At 42.3% G+C, this 23568-nt stretch overlaps 1 protein-coding gene across 1 annotated transcript in view; it reads right to left on the bottom strand.

The window, feature by feature from the left end:
- The window catches only part of LOC137871052 (potassium channel subfamily K member 10-like), a 47506-nt gene that overhangs the window by 17445 nt on the left and 6493 nt on the right, over nt 1-23568 (bottom strand). Inside the window, exons 3-4 of the mRNA XM_068708613.1 lie at nt 6016-6133; nt 609-769 (exon numbers count right to left, since the gene is read on the bottom strand). Of these exons, the coding sequence (XP_068564714.1) occupies nt 609-769; nt 6016-6133 (279 nt within the window). The remainder of the gene's footprint in view (nt 1-608; nt 770-6015; nt 6134-23568) is intronic.

Raw genomic sequence — 23568 nt, 5'->3', positions numbered from 1 at the left:
CAGTGTTTGCCAGAAATATACAGGGAAGTACACTCTCACTTCCCTTCCCTGAGAGAGTTCAATAAAGCACATAATCACATAAGTTGGGATTGTTTGCAAGGTGCAATCATTAGCATGCAAACTGCATTTGGGGAAGGATTCAGTGACTTCCAAAAGGTTAAGGAATACTCCATCCTTCCCTGTCACACTCCTGGACATTGACCCATCCATGATGAACATGTCTACATTCCCTCGAGTAAGTCAACCCAACCTTGAAATTGCACTGGTTGACAAGGACATTGGTATCCAAGTTCAAAAGCCTGAAAGCTGAGCTCGAAGATGTCGCCCTTCAGAAGGCCAATCTCACTGAAATCCACAAATTAAGCTATATTGAAAGCCTCCCAGATATCAATATAACGGGATTCTAAACTTTTGTACGGCAGAGTCCATCAAGGACATAAGAACAAATCATGCTTAGTGTGTCTCACTTTATTACTGGGTATCTAGTCCTCTTGTCGATTACTGTCCTTATTTAAACCGGCGGACAACATTACAAATTAAATTTTTATAACCAAATAATTTACACAAAGCTGAATCATAGACGATAGGAGATTTACGTTTTGACTCACCCGGAACATCTTCTCCACCTTGGCGATGCTTTTGACAAATATGGTACCAAGCTGGTCTCCAACACCTGCCAGGAGGAATCCAAAAAGTGGGATTCCAAATATTGCATAAAGAATGCAGAATATTTTCCCTCCCTCAGTGCTCGGGGCAATGTTACCATACCCTGGAGAAGAAAAAGAAGACACGAAAGAGTTCTATAGGATTACGTTAAGCAAACAAAAGCACTGGGCTAATTTATACATTCTAATGGAAAAGACATTTCAGACATTGTTTTTAGTTCACTAATGCTAACAATGACAATGAATAAAATGTCTATTGTCCAATCAGATCTCATCAGCTGCCTTGCTGTGAGTGTTCTTGAGATGTTACTATGGGCTCTGATTTTCAAGTCCAGGTGAGCACTATAAATAAAAGTAGATAACAAGGTTAAAGAGTGTTTTAACGCCCCCTGAAAATTTGTCTTTGCACCTTGCAGCAGTGATGTAGAAGTGGACTTCAGGACCTGGTGACATCACTATTGTGTGTGGTTACAGGTTCAACAGAGCACACTAACCACAGCCAACTACACCCATCCATGAGATCATCAATGCTATGGTCAATGATGAATGATAATACATGTGTCATTCATCAAACTGTACACAAAAAGCTACATATACTACTGCTGCCGCTGATGAAGTTCTTGAAGCTAATCCTAATGTACTTATTACTAGTCACTCCATTGTGAGGCATTGGAGACATATTTGAAATGTGTTATGTACATACATGTACCCCGGCTCCGCTAGTCCATGTCAATGTGTCCTTGGGCAAGACACTTAACCCCAAATTAATCCCGTAACTGTGTCTACAGTGTGTGAATGTTAGTTAGTCCTGATGGACAGGTGGAACCTTGCATGGTAGCCCCCATCATCAGTTTGAATGAATGGGTGTGAATGGGTGAATGATGACATGTAGTGTGAAAGTGCTTTGAGTGGTGTGACGGCCCAGCCTCTAACAGCAGTCGTGGCTGATTGCCTGATGCAGAGATTTGGTTTTGGTCTTCTTTGGTTTCGCGGATAACACCCCACACTACTACATTCATATTACTGATGTTACTGACACACTTCACAAAGGTAATTACTTCTTTATTTAGTTAAAATACATACTTTACTTTACCACCATCCCTTGTGTCTCGTCCATATCTGTCATGGCTTAAGAGCCGGGTTATGACAAATTGGGGGCTTGTCCATCTTTTTCCCGTTTTGTGCTGTGACTTCTAGGTAAGATTTGGGAACGTGTAGTTTTGTGCTTTTTGGCAATTGGTACTTAGTCGTGCGGTTTTGAATTTGTTTGATCGCAGCGTGTGGGTCAACTAAATGGTAAAAACTGTCTGAAGATTGGTTTTCATCGTAACCTAGGTTTGTGGGGTCAGATTGAGATTTGGTACTCGGGTATGTAAAAGTTAGTTTGGAGCGCTGTCGGCATGCTTCTTTGTTCCTTTGCTTACCTGTGCCGCTGGTAAACTTAGCTGCTCATGTGAGTATTAATTCGAGGCAAAAACGGTTTTGGGATAGCTATATGGGGTAAGTTACGTGATTTTTGCATGATATTTATTTTGTGGTCTGTTACCCAGACTTTGTGGAGAGAGGAGGATTGTGGTTATGTTTATGCTTATTCTCTATCAAAGTGGTGCGGAGTGTTCCCTTGTAGACTGTAGCGACGTTCTCCTTTGGGTTTGTTGAGCTGGTTTTGTGTAGTGCTGTGGCGAAAGGTGGTTGAAGCTTGCTTGGGAGCATGTCCGTGGTTTCAGGAGAGGTGCTAGCTCGCTAGTTGCTCTGCTAAACCAGTGGTTTTCAGAGCATAAATACCCACCACAAGTAGCTGCATGAAGACTAGGGATGAGCTTAGTTAGCTGTGTTGGTCTTTAGATAGCGTGGAGACTCCAAACCGAGTTGAGGATTATTCCTCATTGCGCACAAGGGTAAACGATGTGGTGTCTGTCTGGTTCGGCTGTGTGCGTAAATGTGGATTTGCTCAGTGGGTAGTCGTAAATAGTTGAAATGTCTGAGGTTGAGGCGTTCATTGCCGCTCCATCTCGGGAGTCCCTTGATACATTCACAAAAGAGCAGTTGCTCTTGATTGCAGATCATTATTTAGTGGTGGTTGTAAGAGATAAATGCATCAAGGAGAACATTAAATATGCAAATATACAAAAGCAAAAATTACCGAAATAGGGATTATGCCTGGGAATAAACAAGAGTCTTCTTTAATTCCTACTGCGGTATCTTTTTAGACTCATGGACTATCATTTGAGCAACAGAGATTTTGCTGTTGCAGATGGAACATGACAAAATAAAACATGATAAAGTGATAAAGTTAAACATGAATTGGAAATTAGAAAACAGATAGAAGTAGAGAAAATCCGCCAGAAATCAGGGACAGCAAAGATAGATCTGGAGAGATATCGTTTGTCTATGGTCAGAGATGGTATGTTGTCCGATGAGGATCAGGGCACCCAGGTCTGCTGTGAATCGCTTTGATGTTAATGTTAATTTGCGCTTGTTGCCAACATTTAATGAAAGGGATCCAGACACTTTCTTCATGCTATTTGAACGTGTAGCTAAAGATAGAAATTGGCCCGATACGGACTGTGCCCTCATGCTTCAGTGTCATCCCAGGGAAAGCACAGGAAGCTTATTCCTCTTTGAGTCTGGAGGATAGGATGGGTGACCGTGGATAAGTGGAAAGCACGGCCACCTTTCAATCACAGGGTCGGTGGTTTGATCCCCGGCTCCTGCTATGCTAGTCTCATGTCAATGTGTCCTTGAGCAATACACTTAACCCACAAAATTGCTCCACCTATGGTGTATAGATAGATACTGAATTGTAAGTCGCTTTGGATAAATGACTAATGTAATGGACAGCTCTATCTATTTTAAAATAAAGTCTGAGGTGTTTAAGGTGTATGAACTGGTGCCAGAGACGTTTCGCCAGCATTTTAGGTCCTCTGAGAGGAAAAGTGGCCAAACATATGTGGAGTTGGTAAGAGAACTATCAACTCACTTTAAGCGATGGGTAACTGCCCTTGACATAGGTACTTTTGAACATCTCTGTGATTTGATAATTTTGGAGCAGTTTAAAAATGTTCTTCCAGATCGTATTGCGATATATATCATTGAATGAGAAATCACAACTGTTGCTGAGGCTGCTGTGACAGCTGATGAGTACGTGTTGCTTCATAAGAGCAGCTTCAGAGAGTGCTCTGTGGCTCGCGATGGTTTTTGGTGTGCGAGGAAGTGGTTTTGACGCGGTTTGATGTGATATGCGTTCAAAGAAAGTGGGATTTTTTTAAAATCTGACTTTAAAATAGGTGTCAACTTTGACAATAGTAATACCTGTAACTATTGTTGGGAGGAAGGACATTGGAAGGCAGATTGACAGGCTAAAATAAAGGGTGAGAACTAATGTTTGGCCTGCTGCTTGTGCTGCTACTGTTAAAGACTGCGGTGTTACTGATGGTCTTACATCTCACTCTTGTGACCTGGGTGTTTTGGCAGCCTATGCTCCTTTCATTCGAGGTGGATTTGTGACACTTTTGGGAAGTGAGGTGAAGGTCCCGATAAAATCTTGAGGGATACAGATGCCTATGATTCTTACATTGTTGACTCTGTTTTGCCTTTCTCTGAGGAGACTGATACTGGTGACGGTGTTCTGAGTCGTGGGATGCGATTGAGGGTTCTCCCTGTTCCTTTGCACAAGATGGTTCTTGACTGTGAGCTGGTTAAGGGTGAGGTAGCTGTTGGTGTGCGTCCAGCGTTGACTTGGCTGGTAGCAGAGTTTGGACTGACACTCCTCCAACACCTGTGGTCACATGTTGTCCAATTGACTCTGTGTCTGACGAGAGCTCCAAAGTGTTGCCAGAGGTCTTTTCATCCTGCGTATGTACACATGCTATGGGCACATTGGACCCTGATGTGTCATCTGTCGACAACAAGGTTGAGATAGTTTTGGAGGTCCCATCTCTGTCTGAACTTCCTGTGTCACTGTCACACAGTGAGGTAGTGGAGGGGCTTCCATGGTTGATGTTGGCTGCGAGGGAGTCTGTACAAGAGAGTACAGGCTTTAGCATAAATGAGTTGGTCTTTGGACATGCTGTGTGAGGTTCCTTGGCAGTGCTGAAGGATGGCTGTGTTGATGTTGATGCTGAGTTGTCAGTGAGTCTCACAGTTGACTATGTGACTGGTTTTAGACGTGGTTTGTTGGTGGCTGGAAGTATGGCATGGGGGGGGGGTGTTCTGTGTCTCGGAGTGAGATGGAGAAGTTGTGTGACCAATGTGCAGCGCCGGATGGTGGTCTCTTATGTGGGCGTTTGAGAAATTCAGAAGCACTTTGTAATTTGGACAAATTACTTGGACGCGCACCTATACATTGGCTAGTCACCAGTGTGACATTCAAACTTCATATTGCCATGTTTTACTGTTTTATTCACCTGTTCTTCTTGTGTCCATCTTCCTAATTTGCTTCTCAGGTAACGAGGTTGCTGATGATGTGGTGGAAGCTACAGGAAGAGTATTATGTACAAAGGCCGTATATTGTTTTGCTATTTTTGTTCTGTTTGAGTAGTTCTGCTCTGTGGGCTTGTTAGTATGCCGGTGATCCCCTGGGGACACCGACTTTAAGGGGGGGGGTGTGACGGCCTGGCCTCTAACAGCAGTCGTGGCTGATTGCCTGATGCAGAGCACCTGGTCCTGGAGCATAAAAGCCCTGCTGTGTGAGTAAGCTCTGCCAGTGGCTGCCGGTTATATTTTAATTTTGGTCTTATTTGGTTTCGCTGACAACACCCCACACTTCATCACACACACATTCATATTACTGATGTTACTGACTGACATGCTTCACAAAGGTAATTACTTATTTATTTAGTTAAAACAGATACTTTACCACCATCCCTTGTGTCTTGTCCATATTTGTCATGGCCTAAGAGCTGGGTTATGACAGTGATCAGAAGACTAGAAAAGTGCTGTATAAGTACAGTCCATTTACCATTTACATGTAATAAACAGCTTAATGACAGGAGCGTGAAGAGCTGAATTATCACTTTTTTCCACCTAATGTAATGACAATGAAAATGTGGGCTTTACTTCACTTTGACAATAGAAATGTTTTGGTTAAATTTGGGAGATTGCAAATGCTTACAACTCATTCAACTGACAAATGCAATTAATGTTTTGGAAAAAAAAAGAAAATTTTTTAGATCAACACCTGAGGATAGAGCCAGCAAATACCCTATTGCATAAATTCATTGACATAAGGAAGTACACAGGGGAAATAATTTGGCACAGCCTGTACTATACTACATAGAGTGCATACCCTATATTAAACTCCATTGACCTGTTAAGTGTGAACCATTGAGTCATGCCATAATCACAGTACCTATTGTTGTGATAACAGTCCCAGCAAAGAAGAAGGCACTACCCAGGTCCCAGTGGCTGGAATTGTAGGACGTGTCACCGATGGGATTCACTCCGGCATTCGCAGCCTCCACAGAGTGCTGTAAAGAGAAGTAGAGACAGTGAGACATAAGAGAATCTCAGATAATACATTACATAGTGTCTTACTCGCTGTTTATCTGAGAGTATTCAATACTATTGTGTCAAATCTCTGATGAGGAAGGCTGTGCCAGTATTTAAGGGAAATTGTTGCTTCACATAGGTTAGGTACTTTTAGTTTTGAATATTTTCCTAAAATCTGGATAATGTTGGCATCCTGCCACGTTTGCCTGAGAGCAGCCAGGATGCTTTCTGATCGCTTTTTTGAGAGTCTGATGAGCCTCCTGCTAATACTTAATAAGCAGTTACCAATAATTTCGTTTTTGGGGTTAAGTTCTCTAAGCAGAATCCTCATTGCTGCTTATGGACAGTAACTTAAAATTTGAGTATAATTTTTTTGCGTCGAAAACAAAACTGGAACTGAAAAAGGGAAACATTGGCATTTTAACACTTGTAAAATTACACACTTAAACTTAGTTTACATGTTGGTTTGTTTTGAATAGAGATGCGTTTTTATTGATAATTATCAAATGTTTCTTCATTTCCTTATTTTTTCAGTGACAATAGCTTTCAGATCAAATTAGGTGACTGTGGCTAAGTGGGGAGCAGGGTCATCCTTCAATCAGAGGATCGACGGTTTGATGTGTCCTTGAGCAAAACCCTTAACCCCAAAATTGCTCCTGTAATGGTATGTGAATGTGATAGTCTGATTTCTCCACTTATCTGTATAAGTGGAGAAGTCTGAGGAATTTTCTGTGTGTGCCTCTGCATAGTGAATGAGTTTAGCTGAGGTGCAGGGAGAGGGCATGGGGACGAGGCTGGTATCGGGAGTAGGCATCACACTCTGTGCCAGTTTTCCCTGCAAGTGTCCATCCTGGCAGATGGAGTCTCAGTGTAATGAGCCACACTCTGTGCGCAGCTGTGTTGCCAGCTAAAGGGCAATGACTCAAGGACACAACTGATCCACCTTGTCAGAGAGTCAAATTAAAGTAAAATAGTTACATTTTGTCACATATTTGTAGATTTGCCACAGACCTAGTTTTTACTTTTGCATTGTATATGTCAATAAATAAGAATAAATAACAATAAAAGAGGGTATATTAAGAATTATCAGTTTGTGTCTGTGTTTCTGTGGGATACTGAAATCAAATAAAGTCACCGCTGAGTGTAATGTAAAGCAACAATGTAAGTTACTATAGATGTAATATAAAATGTGATAAAGAAAAAAAGAGGATGGAGTCAGTAGGTCATTCAAAACTTAATGACAGATCATAAGGTACAACCAGAAAATGTAAAAAAAAGTGGTGATTTTACAAAAAGTATAAAAATTACCAGCATACTACTATATACTTTCTCAGGCCCTACACAAAATATCGTAGATGATTATGTTGTAGATATGATTATAACAATTTTAAAGTAGTGCTCTGTGACCACATTATTTTGTAACTTTACCAAGCTAATAATGCTTCCCCCAGTGTTAAGCTTGCTCCCATGGACAAACTGAACCAGCACTAGAGCTAGAAAAATAGATTGACAACAATTAGTTGATTAATCGACTAGTCATTAACTCCCCAAAACAACTGCTCCATAGCACTGCTAGAGGTCAAACTTCCTTAGGGTACCTATAAGTTGGCTTGCTTGAAATTAAAGAACATTTAACACACTGGGTACATCCCAAGTCTCTTAATTCCACGTTTCCCTCACTTGCGTCCTTTCCATGCATGGAGAGACGCAAGGAAACAATGTGAGGAGAGAGGAGATATTTTTTAATAAGAGACATGAGGCGTCCTTTCCTCAGTTGCGTCACGTGAAGCGACGTCTGTTTCTGATGACGGCAGCCGCTGATCACAGCTGGATCAGCTGTCATGGCTTTAACAGCTGGAGAGACTTTTGATAGTTTGTGTCTGCACACATAATCACTGTACTTAATAATGTAACTAATAATACTAAAAACTAATAAAGACACACAGTAATCATCACTGTAGAGGTGTTTTCTCTCTGGTGCCTGTTACCTCTTTAACAAACTGTGTTCTGTATCCTGTTTATAGGTGCAGGATCGATTTCTACTGGCGGAATGCGTTTATCATATTTATGAATTATTTGCATTTTGAAATTGTGATTGTGACGTGGCTATTAAATAACCCAGAATATGAATATGGTTTCTCTTAAATTATATAACTCATCAAACCAGACACTCAGGAATGATCAGCCTCACGTGACTGAATGGAAATGATGATAAATGATCTAAAAAGTATTTTGTCTCTCCAGCTCTCTCTGACTTTAATTGTATCTGTAGGAGCCATTAGTTATGTCTGTGTATTATATGTTTGAATTGGGAGCCTATCTCAGGTTGACCACGGGTGGCAGTGTGTATTTGTGTGGCAGGTAGTTTATATATGGGGCACAGGTGCAACTGACAGAGGTAATGATGCATGAGTGACGGGGAGATGGCACGGTTTTTACCGCAAACCAGACACACCAGAGGGAGACCAGGAAGATAAGTGATATCAAGTTGTATTGTCATTTGTGAACTGTAATTAAACGGGAACCTCACCCAAAGACACGAAAGGCCTGGAATCTCTTTGTACAAGCGAGTAAGGAACAGAATCTTCTCCCGCACACAGCCGAGTGGCTAGTTACTGAAATCAGTCACAACAGTATCCATAATAAAAGTTATTGAGGGAAATATCAGATCATGAAAAAGACAAATCTTTCTAACAAATGAAGAAAGTTGTTTGTGGTCCTTTTGTTGTTCAGTCTACAATGAACATTTATTTAAACCAGATGGTGAATCGGAAAACTAATCAAATATAAAGCTTGAGTTTAATCTGAGATCTGTCTTCACTGTTTACATGTTGAAAAAAATCATATCAGTCCAATCGGCTGCAGCGTCCAATCACATAACTGATGAACAATTAGGGGGCAAGTCGGCCGTTAAAACACTTCCTGGAAGGCTGTTCTCGTGCGTCCTCGCTCATGGCTTCTCAGAGATCCCTCCTCGCTCCTCCGAGCTAAATAAGAGCTTTGGGACGACCGTCAATATGGCGGAGCAAAACAACTTCCAGTTCAAGCGAGGAGCGAGGACATTACAATGAAGATACTTGGGATGTACCCAAAATCCAAGATAAAAAGGATATGAGGGATACAAACATAGCAGACGAACCGACAACCAACAGACAAAAGACAGGACTATAAATACACAAGAAACTAATCAGACAACAAGACACAGGGGCAAGCTGAAAGCTGATTGGTGGAAGAAACACAAGGGACAGAGCAAGGCAGACGAGACTGATACACCACAGGTGATCTACAGAAAAAAAGGAGGGAAAACCACAAAAACAGGAAATCAAAGCACCACAAGATGCAAGAGACAGGGAACTTCAAAATAAAACAGGAAACAAACTAAACCAAAACCAAGATCATGACACTGTCTAAAGAAAGACTGAGAAGAATCAGACTCTTCAGTAACTAGGACAATGATAAATGGACTTGACACCTTTTCAGTGTTGCGCAGATTTAGCTTGATCTAATACTACAAGTCAATCTTCATTTACATCCACACACCTATGGATGTGCCGGAGAATCAAACTCCTAATCTTCCGACTGCAGGCACCGAGCTCTACCTCTGAGCCACAGTCACCGCATGGAAAGGAGTGATACTGGTGGTGCCACAAATTGAGTGGTTTCACAATAGTTTTACAAAAGTGGGTTAACATCATCATGAAACATATCCTGCAAGTTTTTACTTTGAAGAGTCAATTTCATTGAAACTTTCAGGGAATATTTCAGGCACTCTTTTAGAAAAAAATAAATAATTTTAAACTTCAAAATGGCACAAAATCTAGTGGGCGTACCTATGAAGTTATTTTGCTGGACGTGTCTGTCAAATTTTAACTCAATCGGACAAATCAAGTGAGGGCTGAAATGTGGTTTTCAGTTGGGCGCCACCTAGTGGTCGATTTGTATGAAACTTTCCGGATGTTTCAGATACTCTTTCAAGATATCCTGCAAGTTTTGTGATGATTTGGTTTTGTGCGGACCCACAGCATTTTGATACCCTTTGGAAGTTCATAGGTCAATATTAAAAAAATGACATAAGATATCAACGAGATATTAATAACCTTTAATAAAATGTGTCCAATAATGATCCACAGAAAAGTTCCTATCAGACCTACTGTCTAGGAAGAGATAGCAAAAATGTGATTTTCCAAACATTCAAAATGGGGGAAAATGTAACTACACTGAAAAAAGTGAAACGACTGTATCATTCATGTAAAGTATATTTTTAATTTGGTCTAATCGAAAATCATGGTTTTCCAGTTTAAACATGTTTTCTTCACTTTGCCTAAAAGCAAATAGCACTCCCCATAGACCAAATTAAAAGCAATACTTTCAGTAAAATTGTAGTTTCACTTAAGACCAGAGGTTTACATGTCACGTGACCATATGACTTTGCATCTGGTCGCTCCCTGTGAATTCTGATGTCCGCTATTACCTTGCTTCGCCGAACTTCTGAAGTGAAAACCGTCTGCTCTTCAAGGCAACTCATTTAAACAAGGTAATAATGGATATTTGCATATTTATCGTTAGTGGGAGAATGTACAACTACTTTACAGACAGTAAACTGTAAGTCTGTTGACTGCCTTTATATTTTGCACATGTTAGCGAACACTAGCTAACGTTAGCGAATGCTAGCTGCTTTTGTTTCCTCCTTTGAAAGTTAATATTGTTGCTAATGTTATTTAGCTGTCGCTCGCTTTTCTTTAGTGGTAATAAACTGAGAGAAAGCCGGTCCTGCTCTGGGTCTGGACTAGGGACATGTTTTTATGACAGTGACCAGATATGAAGGCCGTAGTGCGTTTTTTGTACACCCAACACATAAATGAGACTGCAGTTGTTTTTGGCTGTTTTGTAACTCCTCCAATTTGGATATAAAAAATGTAAGGGGCTTTTGACTTGCACTGGCATGCTTGGTGTTCAGGTGGCGAAATAAATAAGAGGGCTTCAGACAGCTGTTAGCCAATCCAAGTGAAGCCCTGATCCAAATAATTTTCATCATATTTCCTCTTTTTTTTCCTAGTCTGATGCTCACTCTCGTTTCCTCTTTTTTCACCTTGACTCTGTGATGGGCCTATGTGCTCCCGATTTGTCTGTGCAATCCCTTCCTCCTTTTCGGTCTCCTTCGTCTCATCTTTCTCTGACTCCTGCTCCATTTCTTCTCCCGGTCTCTCTCCAACGCACCACTCCGTTTCTCTCACCTCCGATTCCTCTCTCTTTCTCTCTGTCCCTCTCCTCTTTTATGACTGATAGCTTCAGATGTCCCACCTGACAGTTTCCCCGATTTCAGCCAGTTTAGCATATTTGCATGAATGTTGCTGAATGAATGAAGTTAGCTGTTAGATGATGTTAGCTGCACAAGCTAGGCTAGCTAGTGTGTAGTAAAAGACAGTCTGGCGGCAGGAGCTGAAGTGCATTTGTTTATTAAATTGTACGTTTTTAATATTAAATTTAAATCTTATAAAGGGAATTTTTAGAATTCATGTTTTTATTTTGTGAAAACTCCCAGTTAAATTTTGTTTTCATTATATTTAATATGACTTATTACACCATTAGACCACCATTACATTTTTCCTCTCGCGCACCCCCTAGAGGCAGCTCACGCGCACCACACTTTGGGAATCCCTGACTTAGACCAATAGTGAGCATTGTCTGAGGCCAGGAGGAGACATTTGAATTTCAGCCAGTCACTGAAGCTAATTCTGGATTTTGAAAGTAAACCACTGATTTTCGTGTATACAAACATTGGTCAGAGAGAAGTTATTTAGTTCTTGCCGATCCTATTTTACAGCTAACTGACATTGTGGGCCTGTTGGATAGGGGAGTGTTTGAACTGGGCTTTGCGAATCCTTACTATCGATAGTGTGATTCAGTTTGTAACTGTCTTTTAGCTTCTGTGAATTATTAAATACTTTTTTTATAGTAAACCGGATCCAGCTGACTTTTTGGTGTGACTTCGTTGCTCAAAGAAACATCAGAGTGAGGGGTCTGCGGCCTCCTCACCATCATACATCGCTTTACTGCTTTATTTTTATTTGCTGATTTTGCTAAAATATTTTACTAAATTATTTTAGCTTTCTGTTATTGCTATTATTGCCTTGCTTTTGCTGCTTCGTCTGTTAAAGGACTTTGTAAACTCTGTTTTTGGTGCTATACAAATCATTATCATATCATTGTTAATAAAGAGTAAAATAAACAAAGAAGAAGGGAAAATGGCTCACAAGCAGTTAAGAGGGAGAGTGAGAAGAGTGATAGTTTTATAATAAAAAATATTGTTTTTTTATTTAAAAAAAATAAAAAATAAATTAATAAAAAAATTATAATAATTAAAAGACAGGTGAGGATAGAGTGTGTTTATGTTTCTTGGGTGCACGTTTGTGATGCCTGTGAGTGTATGTCAGATAGAATATGTTGGGATCATGGTATATGTGTAATGGCAGATGAGTTGATGTGTGGATGGTGGACACCAAAAAGAGGTGATGAGTGAAATCTGTGAGGAATTTAAGAATGGAGGGAATTGACAAATGGATTCCAGATTATGGCACAGTCAGCGGTACGCTTCTTTATAGAGGCATATTGTATTTTTCATTGATATGTATTTGATTAGTAAACTTTTCCCAAGTGTGATACTGATTTTGTGCCTTGATTTCCAGTTCATGAGGATAGTTTTCTTGGCGATGATTAGAGCTATGGAGAGTATTCTACTGGACGTGTTGTTTAGGTTTATGTTGGACGTGTCTCCCAGTAAGCAGAGTGGAGGGGAGAATGGGATGTGGCAGCCCAAATGGAGGGAGAGATTGTTGTGAGAATTGCTTAATTGGTGTGCAGTCCCATGTGGTATGCATATAGGTGCGTATACTCTTTTCCCTTTGTACTGTACTCTATGAATAATTGAATGAGTTGCATGTTTGTGTTAGTGGATAGAGAGTAGGTCCAGAAGTCAGCACTGGGGACGATCTGTAGGACTTGTTCCCATTTCTTTGAATGGAGGGATATTGTTAGGTGTAGATTATTTTGTAGATTTTGGATGGTAGTTTATTTCTTGTAGTGATGTTGAACAGGCTTTGATGTCAATGGAGGGAGATCTGAATTAAATGATTTAATATTGATGTAGTGTTCTCATGCAGTCTAATCTCTGATTAAACACCAGGTTAACCGCAGCCAAGAAGACAGAGTAGTAGTAAGTTTGAACATTTACTGTACCATACGTGAGTTAGTGCCTTAGTGATGATTTTGATATCTATATTGAGGAGAGAAATGGGATGGTAACTAGATGGAAGAGTTGGATCTTTGTTTGGTTTGAGGAGAAATGATATACTGGCTGTGTTCATGTTAGCTGGAAATTGCAAATTTTGCTTTATTTCAGTTATCATTTTGTTAAAGAGTGGAGCTAGAATGAACCAGAAGTGTTTATAGAACTCAGCAGGGAAGCCATCGGGACCTGGTGCCTTGTTATTGAGCATAAGATTGAGGGCAGTAAAAAGTTTGTCCTGTGTGTTAATGGTGAGTCAAGTATGTTGGTTTGTATTTGTTAAGCTGTGGTAGATCAATGCTGTTGACAAATGAGTTGATGTCTTCTTGATTTGGGTCCTTTTCAGGTGAATTGGCATAAACATTTCTGAAGATTTTAATCATCATCGTCATCGGGTGAATTTGTGGGCTTCCCTGCTGAGTCCTTAATGATTGAGATTATTGTATTTTCTTTATTTCGTTTAATTTGATTTGCCAAATATTTACCGGATTTATTGCTATAGTGAAAAGTCTGTGTGAGGAATTGAGTTTTATTATTTATAATTTTGTTTATTTGGAATTTGTACTTTCTTAATTCATTCTGGGTTTCCGCTGTTGGCTATACTTGCATTAATGATTTTGAGTTGGTTGATTTGTTGTTCCAGTTCAGCTTCTTGTTGTTTTTCTTTCTTTTTTTTTATAAACGGAGAATGAGATGATTATTCCTCTTAAAACTGCTTTCCCTGTTTCCCACTGAAGGGTTGGTGATGACTCTGGGGAATCATTTTATTTCTAAATGAGGCTGTCAAACTGAGGGTCTATGAGAAGAGATGTATTGAAGCGTCATCTAGTGATAGGTTTATGTATGGTAATTCTGTTCCATATAAATATTACGGGAGCATGGTTGCTAATAATGATAGGATGGATCTTCGAGTCTGAAATATTAGATATAATTGAATTGCTGTTGAGGAAGAAGTCAATGCGTGAGCATGAGTGGTGAACCGGTGAGAAGAATGAGTATTCTCTTGAGTTTGGGTGCTGTAATCGCCACCTATCGCCAAGACCAAAATCGCTCATAAACTTTTTAACGTTTTATTGTTTCTGTGGATTGCCAGGTACGCTTATTATTTATAATATTAGATCTGTCAACTGATGGGTCGATAACTGTGTTAAAATCGCCTCCTATTATGACTGGGCAGTTGCAAATGTTTGAGAAGGATGAAAACAAATTATGAAAAAAGGATGAGTGTCAGTGTTTTGGCCATAAACATTACAGATTGTGACTGGAGTATTGTTGATGGATATGTTTATAATCAGTGCCGTTTCTACATTAGGGGCACGTGGGGCACTGCCCCACCAGATCCAGATGGCGCTGTTGTGCAGAAACCTCAATACATCTTATTTATTTGATTTAATATGCAAAGTAGCGTGAATGTGTGTGTGAATAAACTTGACTCACAAGCTTTATAGTCCTGTTTTGGAGTAATTTGATTCGTGTGTGTTTCTGTCTGGGTGCTTGCTCTGTGAAATGCTCCTCTCTGCTGTCCCTCTCTGCTCTGTGGGGCAGCGGCGCAAGCGTAAGAGTGTTGCCATGGAAACACCAATGAGCGTGAACCACACAGGCCAAAGTTTACATTGGGAGATGGGGCACTTTCGGATGTGCCCCACGAAATCTGCCTAGCAACTCGACTCGAATATTGCGTAAACTGCGAAAACTCTCGTAACGCCCTCTCCATGCTTTCCATTGAAAATCCGTTGGTTCATGGACTGGTGGATTTTAACAGCAAAGTCATCGAGAGGTTTGCTCAAGCAAAGCACCACCGCGCCAACTTCCTATTTAAGTGATCTGCATTGGCGAGTCTAACCTTTTTCTTTTTTTTTTGGAGCTGATGGATGTATCAATGCAACCTGCAAGGATATCGTCTTTTTACAAAGTTTTGCTCATTTAGCAGCATGTTTTGTTGCTGTTATTTGTTTCAGTTGTGCCTTTCGCTTCATATTGTATGCCACACGTGTGCAACAAGCTTAATAAATTATGCAAGTTATTTGAACTATGTGTCTATCTAATCTTTTTACTTTGTGGCAATCATTTTGCTTCCATGCTGTATTATAGGCAACATCTTTGTGTCACGCTGAGCGCTGAAGCATGCAAAATGTATTTGAAATAGGATTTCTGCTCCCTGCTGGCAATCAAAATGCAGCCCATAGCATATCTTACTGGTCTATATAGGCCTACTGCTTATAATAATCAGCTACCTCTATTTTTGTGACAGTGACATGACGTCATATAAAATTGCCCCACCAAAGATTTCAGCCTAAAATCACCACTGTTTATAATGATAAAACCTTCAGGGTGTGATGGTGGAGTTATGGACAAATTAAACTTTTTTGTTAATTAAAATACATACCCCTCTTTGTTTTGTGTTGTAGTGAGCCCAGAATGAGTGAGTTGAATTGTGGTGATTTAAATTAAATTTGTTGTGGTCTGATTCTGAGAGGTGTGTTTCTTGTATTAAGCATATATCTGCTTGCAGTTTAGCCAGATGATTCAGAACTTGTATTTGTGTTGCCTGAGAACCAATTCCACGGATATTCCAGGTTAAGAATTTGATAGATGACATTAATGTTGATAAATGTGTGTGTGTGTGTGTGTGTGTGTGTGTGTGTGTGTGTGTGTGTGTGTGTGTGTGTGTGTGTGTGCGTGTGTGCGTGTGTGCGTGTGAATGACACAGCAGGACCTGCAGACATGAATCAGGGAAAAACAAACACAAATAGGAACATGAACACAACAAAGTAAGTAAAACAATACACAAAACAAAAATGCAAGGGAATGTGTGCTCCAGATCGGAGTTCATACTGTCTGGTACAGTGAGACGTAGGTGCAATACTATACAGTATAATAATCGAAACAGTGCAATGCAAAGAAAAAAGAAGGGGGCATACCTAAACTACGATGGGGGGTTTCGTGTGTGGATGCGGAGTTTTAGAGGCGGGAGAGAGAGAAAGAGAGGGAGGGCGTGGGGGGTCTAGAACAGTCAGGGGGTTACGTCCTTATTGCGGTACAATTGTCCATCTATGTATAGTTTGTCCAGTGATATTATTGCTTTCTTTCCTTCTTTCATCATGTGTTTACGGATTGGAAACTGAACTTTGCCTTGTTATATAATTTCTTTTGGATATTGATCGTTGAGTCCATAATCCGTTCCTTTGAGCTGCCTGCCTTGTTGTCTAAACTGTTCTTTTTGTTTGTAGTGTTTAAATTTAGCGATGATTGGCCGTGGTTGGTTATTGTTGTCTTCCTCGGTCCCAGACCGTGTACGGGGTGGAATGTTATGTTGTTGACGGTCTCTGCGGGTAGTTTGAGCTATATGGACATGAATTATTTGATAGATTTTTTGGGGTCTTATGTGGTTTGTTCATTAATGCCGGTGAAAACTAGATTGTCTCATAATGCATGCTTGTAAATCCAGGATGGTTTGTTTCATAACTTTGTTGTTTGCATTGTCCTTGTCCATGATGCAGATTCGGTCGAAGCACTCGTCAATATATTCTTCCAGATGGTCCAGTTCAAATGATATTGTAGTCCAGTTTTGAGTGAAATAGTTAATGGGTGAAGGGGAAAAGAAAAGATTTTAAGTCCGATGAGAAAAGTTTGTTTCAATAGTAGTCTAGCAGCTGGGGGCCGCCATCTTGGAACTCGCACCGTCTCATGAGAGTTACGTTCAGACACGCATCAGAATCACCAATTGCTTCCCTGTTTGAAGTTGGGTCACAGAAAGCCAGTATTTATCCATCCTTGATCTTCAGTTTTGAAGTGAATCCTGCTGTGTACTGACCCTTGTTGACAAAGAGTTTTCCAGTTGTTGGGACATTTCAGTCAAAAATAAATTTAATCCACTTGGTCTTATGTACAGGGAAACTTTTCTGTTGGTTCTTGCAGCCAACAACAGAACAACTAGCGTACTTTGCTTGTACCGTGTAGCGAGGCAATAACAATGACGGACAGCGAAGTAGATTTATTAATTATTCCATTGTATATTTTTATACAGAATGAATGGTGACTGCATTGAAGCTTTGGGGCCAGTAGAACAGGAGGAAATGATGACGAGAAAACTCAAGTTCAGTGTTTGTATGGGCACCTCACTATTGTTTAAAGACTGACTTGAGAAATTGTAAACCTATCCTTTGATCTGGTTGCACCTCTAAACTTAAGGAATGCCTTAGCTAGTGAAGACTTAAGTGATGTGTAAATTGGTTACCAGGAACCATTTGTAGCACTGTCCAATCAAAAGCAACTATGTAAACAGGAAGTCACTGCTGCTTCACAAGCTGTTATATAACTTCCTAAACTAACAGTTTGAAGATGAAATGTAACGGGTGTAGTAAGGACCCAGGAGCAGTACGACAAACACCAGGGATGATTTGAATCGAAGCTTTAGTCTCTTCAGAACACACAACAGGTTGAATCTTCACAGGAATAGCCCTTTGCCCCGGAGGAAGGGCCCTCATAGCCAGCGCCGGGAACCTGCTGGGTCTTTCTGGCAGGCGTCTTGGTTCTGGAAGGTTGTTCTGGATGCTGCTGATGAAACCGGGCTATGATTCGGGGGTCGGAGATGTTACGAGCCGGCACCCCTTGCCTCTCTTCCGGACCGTATCCTTCCCAGTCGACCAGGTACTGAAGACCTCTCCCCCAGCGGCGGAAGCGAAGCAGGCGATGAACCGTGTAGACAGGGCCTCCTTCAACAATGCGAGGGGGCAGAGGAGGAGGAGCAGCTGGCACCAATGGACTCTCCCGGACAGGTTTGACCTTGGATACATGGAATGTGGGGTGGATGCGCATGGCTTTGGGGAGCTTGTGCCTCACTGCCGGCAGGGTTGATGATCCTCTCGATCTCAAAAGGCCCGATGAATCTATGGCCCAGTTTTCTGGACTCCACCCGCAAGGGTAGGTCCCAAGTCGACAACCACACCCTCTGACCCACCTGGTAGATGGGGGCTGGAGTGCAGTGTCGATTAGCTGCTGTTGCGTAGCGGTCGGCAGACCGGAGCAGGGTTGCTCGGGCCTTTGTCCAGGTCTGGTGGCAGCGGCGGATGAAGGTCTGGACTGAAGGGCAGGAAACTTCCTTCTCCACCGCGGGGAACAAAGGCGGCTGGAACCCATAAGATCACTGGAAGGGTGACAAGCCTGTGGCGGAGCTGGTCAGGGAGTTGTGCGCGTATTCTACCCACATCAGCTGGCGGGACCAGGAGGCAGGATGGCCATCTCCTGGTTCTTCCTCTTCATCTGGCCGTTGGATTGGGGGTGAAACCCAGAGGACAGACTGACGGTGGCCCCCAGCAGAGCACAGGATTCCCTCCAGAAGATGGAGGTGAACTGAGGACCTCGGTCGGCGACTACGTCGACTGGAATCCCATGCAGGCGGAAGATGTGCTGGGATATGAGTTCTGCAGTCTCTTTAGCAGACGGGAGTTTGGGCAGAGGAATAAAATGGGCCATCTTGCTAAACCTGTTGACCACAGTCAGGATGGACGTGTGGCCCTCAGATGGTGGTAGCCCAGTGACAAAGTCCAGGGAGATGTCGGACCACGGACAATGAGGCACTGGGAGAGGCTGCAGAAGGCCGGCCGGAGACTGGTGAGAAGGCTTGTGTTGATTGCAGACTGGGCAGGCGTTGATGAATTCCTTGGTGTCCTCGTTGAGCGAGACCCACCAGAAGCGCTGCCAAAGAGCGTCCTGGGTTCTTCGGATACCCAGGTGGCAGGTAAGTTTAGAGGAGTGGGCCCACTGGAGGACGTCGGACCGAAGGCCCTGAGGGACAAACAGATGGTTAGGAGGGAGCCAGAGGTAGGTTCCTCTTCCCCCTGGAACTAACGGGAAAGGGCATCAGGCTTGACATTGCGGGACCCGGGGCAATAGCAGAGCGTGAAGTGGAACCGTGTGAAGAATAACAACCACCGGGCCTGTCGGGAATTGAGTCTCTTGGCCGTGCGGATGTACTCCAGGTTCTTATGGTCGGTCCAAACCAGAAATGGGAGCTTGGTCCCCTCCAACCAATGCCGCCACTTTTCCAGGGCCAGCTTCACTGCTAGTAGTTCTCGGTTACCAATGTCATAGTTTCTCTCGGCGGGGGAAAGCCGACGCGAGCAAAAGGCGCAGGGATGGAGCTTTTGGTCAGTGGCTGAGCGCTGGGACAGAACACCCCCAACCCCTATGTCGGAGGAATCCACCTCCACCACAAATTGTCTGTCCGGATCCGGGACTTGGAGGATGGGTGCTGAGGTGAACCTGGACTTCAGGTTCTGGAAGGCCTCTTCGGCTGCAGGGATCCACAGGAAAGGGATCTAGGAGGAAACATTGAAGTTGCTTGCGGGAGTTAGGGACAGGCCAGGTAGTGACAGCAGCAACCTTAGCGGGGTCCATCTGGATGCTGCCCTGGGAAACGATATATCCCAGGAATTAAACCGTGGGAACATGAAACTCGCACTTCTCCGCCTTCACAAACAGGGAGTTCTCCAGTCGGCGTTGAAGCACGGACTGGACGTGGTCCTCTTGGTTCTTGGAGAAGATCAAGATGTTGTCGAGGTAGACAAATACGTGCCAGTCCAACATGTCTCGGAGCACGTTGTTAACCAGTGCCTGGAAGATGGCGGGGACATTGGTTAAGCCAAAGGGCATCACAAGGTATTCATAATGTCCTTTAGGTGTATTGAATGCCATCTTCCACTCATCCCCTTCTCTGATCCAGACCAGGTGATAGGCGTTGTGATGGTCGAGCTTGGAGAAGATGGTGGCTCCTTGAAGTAGCTCGAAGGCCGTTGCGATGAGTGGCAAGGGGTACCGGTTCGTAATCGTGATTTCATTTAAGCCCCGGTAGTCGATGCAGGGTCTGAGAGTTTTGTCTTTCTTCTCCACAAAGAAGAATCCAGCCCCTGCGGGAGAGGACGAGGGGCGTATGAGACCGGAAGCCAGGGATTCATTAATATAATTGTCCATCGCTTCTCTTTCAGGAGCCGACAGGGAATAAAGGCGCCCCTTAGGTGGGAACGTACCAGGATGGAGGTCGATGGCACACTCATACGGACGGTGGGGAGGCAGAGACATGGCCCTGGACTTGTTGAAAACCTCCTTAAAGTCCAAGTATTCCACGGGAACCCCAGTAAGTTCAGGCATGGAATTGGTGAGCGCGGGACCTCGTGGAACGGTGGCTCGCTTCAGGCAGACTAGATGACAGGACGGGCTCCAACCCCGAAAAAAAAAAATCGCTGTAGTCCAGTCGATGTGAGGATTGTGTCGACGCAGCCAGGGGTATCCCAGAATAAGGGGGATGTGAGGGGTTTGCAGGATGTGGAAGCTGATGGTCCCGTGGTGGATGATTTGAATCAAAGCTTTATTCTCTTCAGAACAGACAACAGGTTGAATCTTCACAGGAATACAGCGGCAGGCTCTCGTGGTCGGGGACAGAAGACAGTGAATTACCGGGGCAGAGACAAGGCAGGGTAGTCACAAACAGGCAGGGTCGGTATCTCGGGGTCGGGGACAGAAGACTGAGTGAATTAACCGGGGCAGAGGCAAGGCGGGGTAGTCCAAGACAGGCAGGGTCGGTAACGGGAAATCAGTCCAAAGGGAAACGCTGGAAGGTCTTGCATGGAAGCGGAGAACGATCTGGCAGTGAGTGTGTGTGAGACTGGGGTCTAAATAGTAGGTGCAGCAGAGAGAGCAGGTGAGAGTGATTGGGCTGATGAGGTGGGTGTGACTAACAGGTGCACTAAATGAGTTGATTAGGTGAGTGAGAGATAGAGTGACAGCAGAGAAGGGGCAGAGCTGTGACACGAAAGATGTATTTGTAACAGTAGCGGGCCGTACATTTTATACCTGGGCCTTCTGTGCTGTCCTACTACAGTTGAACCACCTTCTAATAACCTCATTATGACGCCACAGCTACGGTTATTATTTGTTTCTAGGGATGTAACAATACACGCATTCGTATTAAACCATTCGGTACGAGTCTTACGAACCAAACAATACGTTTGAATAATACTAGTGCATTTGGAAAATGCAGAAGCTTAAATTGTTGGAAATATAATGTTTTCGGAGGACTGCGCTCAAACTGGCAACCCACATGACGTAAAAGACAGCTGTCTGACACTCCGACCCCGGAAGAAAAACATTCTACACGTGACGCTACGCTAAACTAGCTTAACAGGAAAGCAACAGCAGCACACAAGCTACAAACTCTCCCTGCAGCATTTAGCTGTACCCTACGGATTCAAACAGGGCTAAAGCAATCGCTACACAATCCCCATTTCCCCAGACCATAATTCTTGCTTTGTTAAAGAAAACAAAGCCCCAAACAGAGAATCAAATGTCCGACTCTAACCCCGGGAAGCTGTGTCATTAACGGACTATGCATATAGTAAAAATCTACGTAATTAACACAATGACAAGAGCAAACTCACAAGAACCTTACATATATTTATATGACAACAAAGCATGACAAATCAATCCAACAACACTGTAGCGCAACAACACGTATTCCACCGCACACTGAAGAGCACGGGGCCATTCAAATATTATTCACATCAGAGGGAACAATATTAACCTTATCATAAAAATGACACGACAGACAAATTAACACAGTAGTAATGCTACTGCAGATGTAAAAACAAAGCAGTTCACTTACCAAAGATGCTGTTCACTTAAAGACAAAGTCCATCCTCCTTTCTTTGTTAACAAAGAGCTCAATACCGCAGTTGTTCGTTCGTTGAGTTGTAGATCCATTCAGGTCTCAGCAATAGTTTTCAAAAGCACCATAGCTTGTAAGTGTTCTGCCGTGCTGTGGTGTCGTGTTGCTGCCTTGGTTAGCCTAGCATAGCTCCAAACACCAAGAGCTCAGTTGCAAATGAATCGCATTCTTAGCCGTTAAATGTGCAACACTTTTCCAACGCTGTCAGCCAGAAATACCATTCATACAAATCCTTCTCCTGGCTGGGTCAGGGCTGCTAGCTGTGGGGTTGGCCGACCCTTTCTTGCGATGTCCAGCTTTTCTGGAAATGTCTTTCTTGAGAAATTCCTTTCTTCTCCTCCTTCAGCCATTGAGTGTTAAAAAAACAAAGCTAGGTAAAAAAAAAAGAATCTACACCAAGCAAAACGCTAAAAATGTCATGCCAATGTCATAACTTCTTACATATCTTTCAACTTGAACTCTTACTACTAATACTAACTTCTGAAAGCAGCTTCAGCGTCAAAACAGATATGCTAGCCCACTGACCAATCACGCCGCACGTTAATGCTGAGCTGCATGTTATTGCTGACGTAGTTTTAGGCTACCTAGAATACTCTGGCACGTCAAAGAAATGCGCCCAACATGTCAAACTAAAGATCTGATTGGTTGAAGACTATAACAATCAACAATATCATTCCCATATACTTTAATCTGCAAAGGCTATCCAGCAGGCCTCAGGCCTCTCTTCTTACCTAGAGACATAGGGGTGAAATCTGATTGGATAAAAACTCTACTTAAAACAAGCTGCACTGGAAGCTGCACTGGAAGCAGCGCTGCAGCGCTGGAAGCAGAGCAACTGAGGAAGACAGTAGCTGTGCAATGAGAAAATAAGCTAATGGGAAAAATAATTAGAATACATGTAGTGTATTTATGAAAAATGATTAAATTATAAAATAACTATAATTTTGTGATTCTGTTTAGGCCAGGCCCTGATGGCCCACCACTGATTTGTAATGATATATTGAACTTGATCAACTTTTTCAAATATAGGTATGATGTTGTTTTAGTTATTTATGCAAACATGGCAAAGTGTTTTAGGGAGATAGTTGTCAGATTGCTATTATTGTTATTGGCATTCATCAATTTATTTAAAAAATCTTCCCATCAATTACATCATTAAACAGCATTTCAATCAGGTTTAGGTCAGGTCAGATGTGACTAACACATTTTTATATTACCTCTTACAATCTTACCTCCAAACAAGTTTTTTAACAGCAAACTAATTTGGCCAGTTGGTTCAGTCAGCTACAAAAGTTACTTGGTGTAAAATGTTAACAATAACTTATTTCTATGTAAGAACTAGTTTGTGGGGAGCCATTTCTTTAATTTAGTGATATGTAAAACTTTGCTTACTAAACACTATACAT

Source organism: Cebidichthys violaceus, unplaced genomic scaffold, assembly GCF_023349555.1.
Source record: "Cebidichthys violaceus isolate CVI_PGR_0920_01 unplaced genomic scaffold, fCebVio1.0.p SCAF_14, whole genome shotgun sequence".
NCBI classification, from domain to species: Eukaryota; Metazoa; Chordata; class Actinopteri; order Perciformes; family Stichaeidae; genus Cebidichthys; species Cebidichthys violaceus.
The sequence above is the reverse complement of the archived record's forward strand: the minus strand, read 5'-3'. Positions and strand labels throughout refer to the sequence as shown.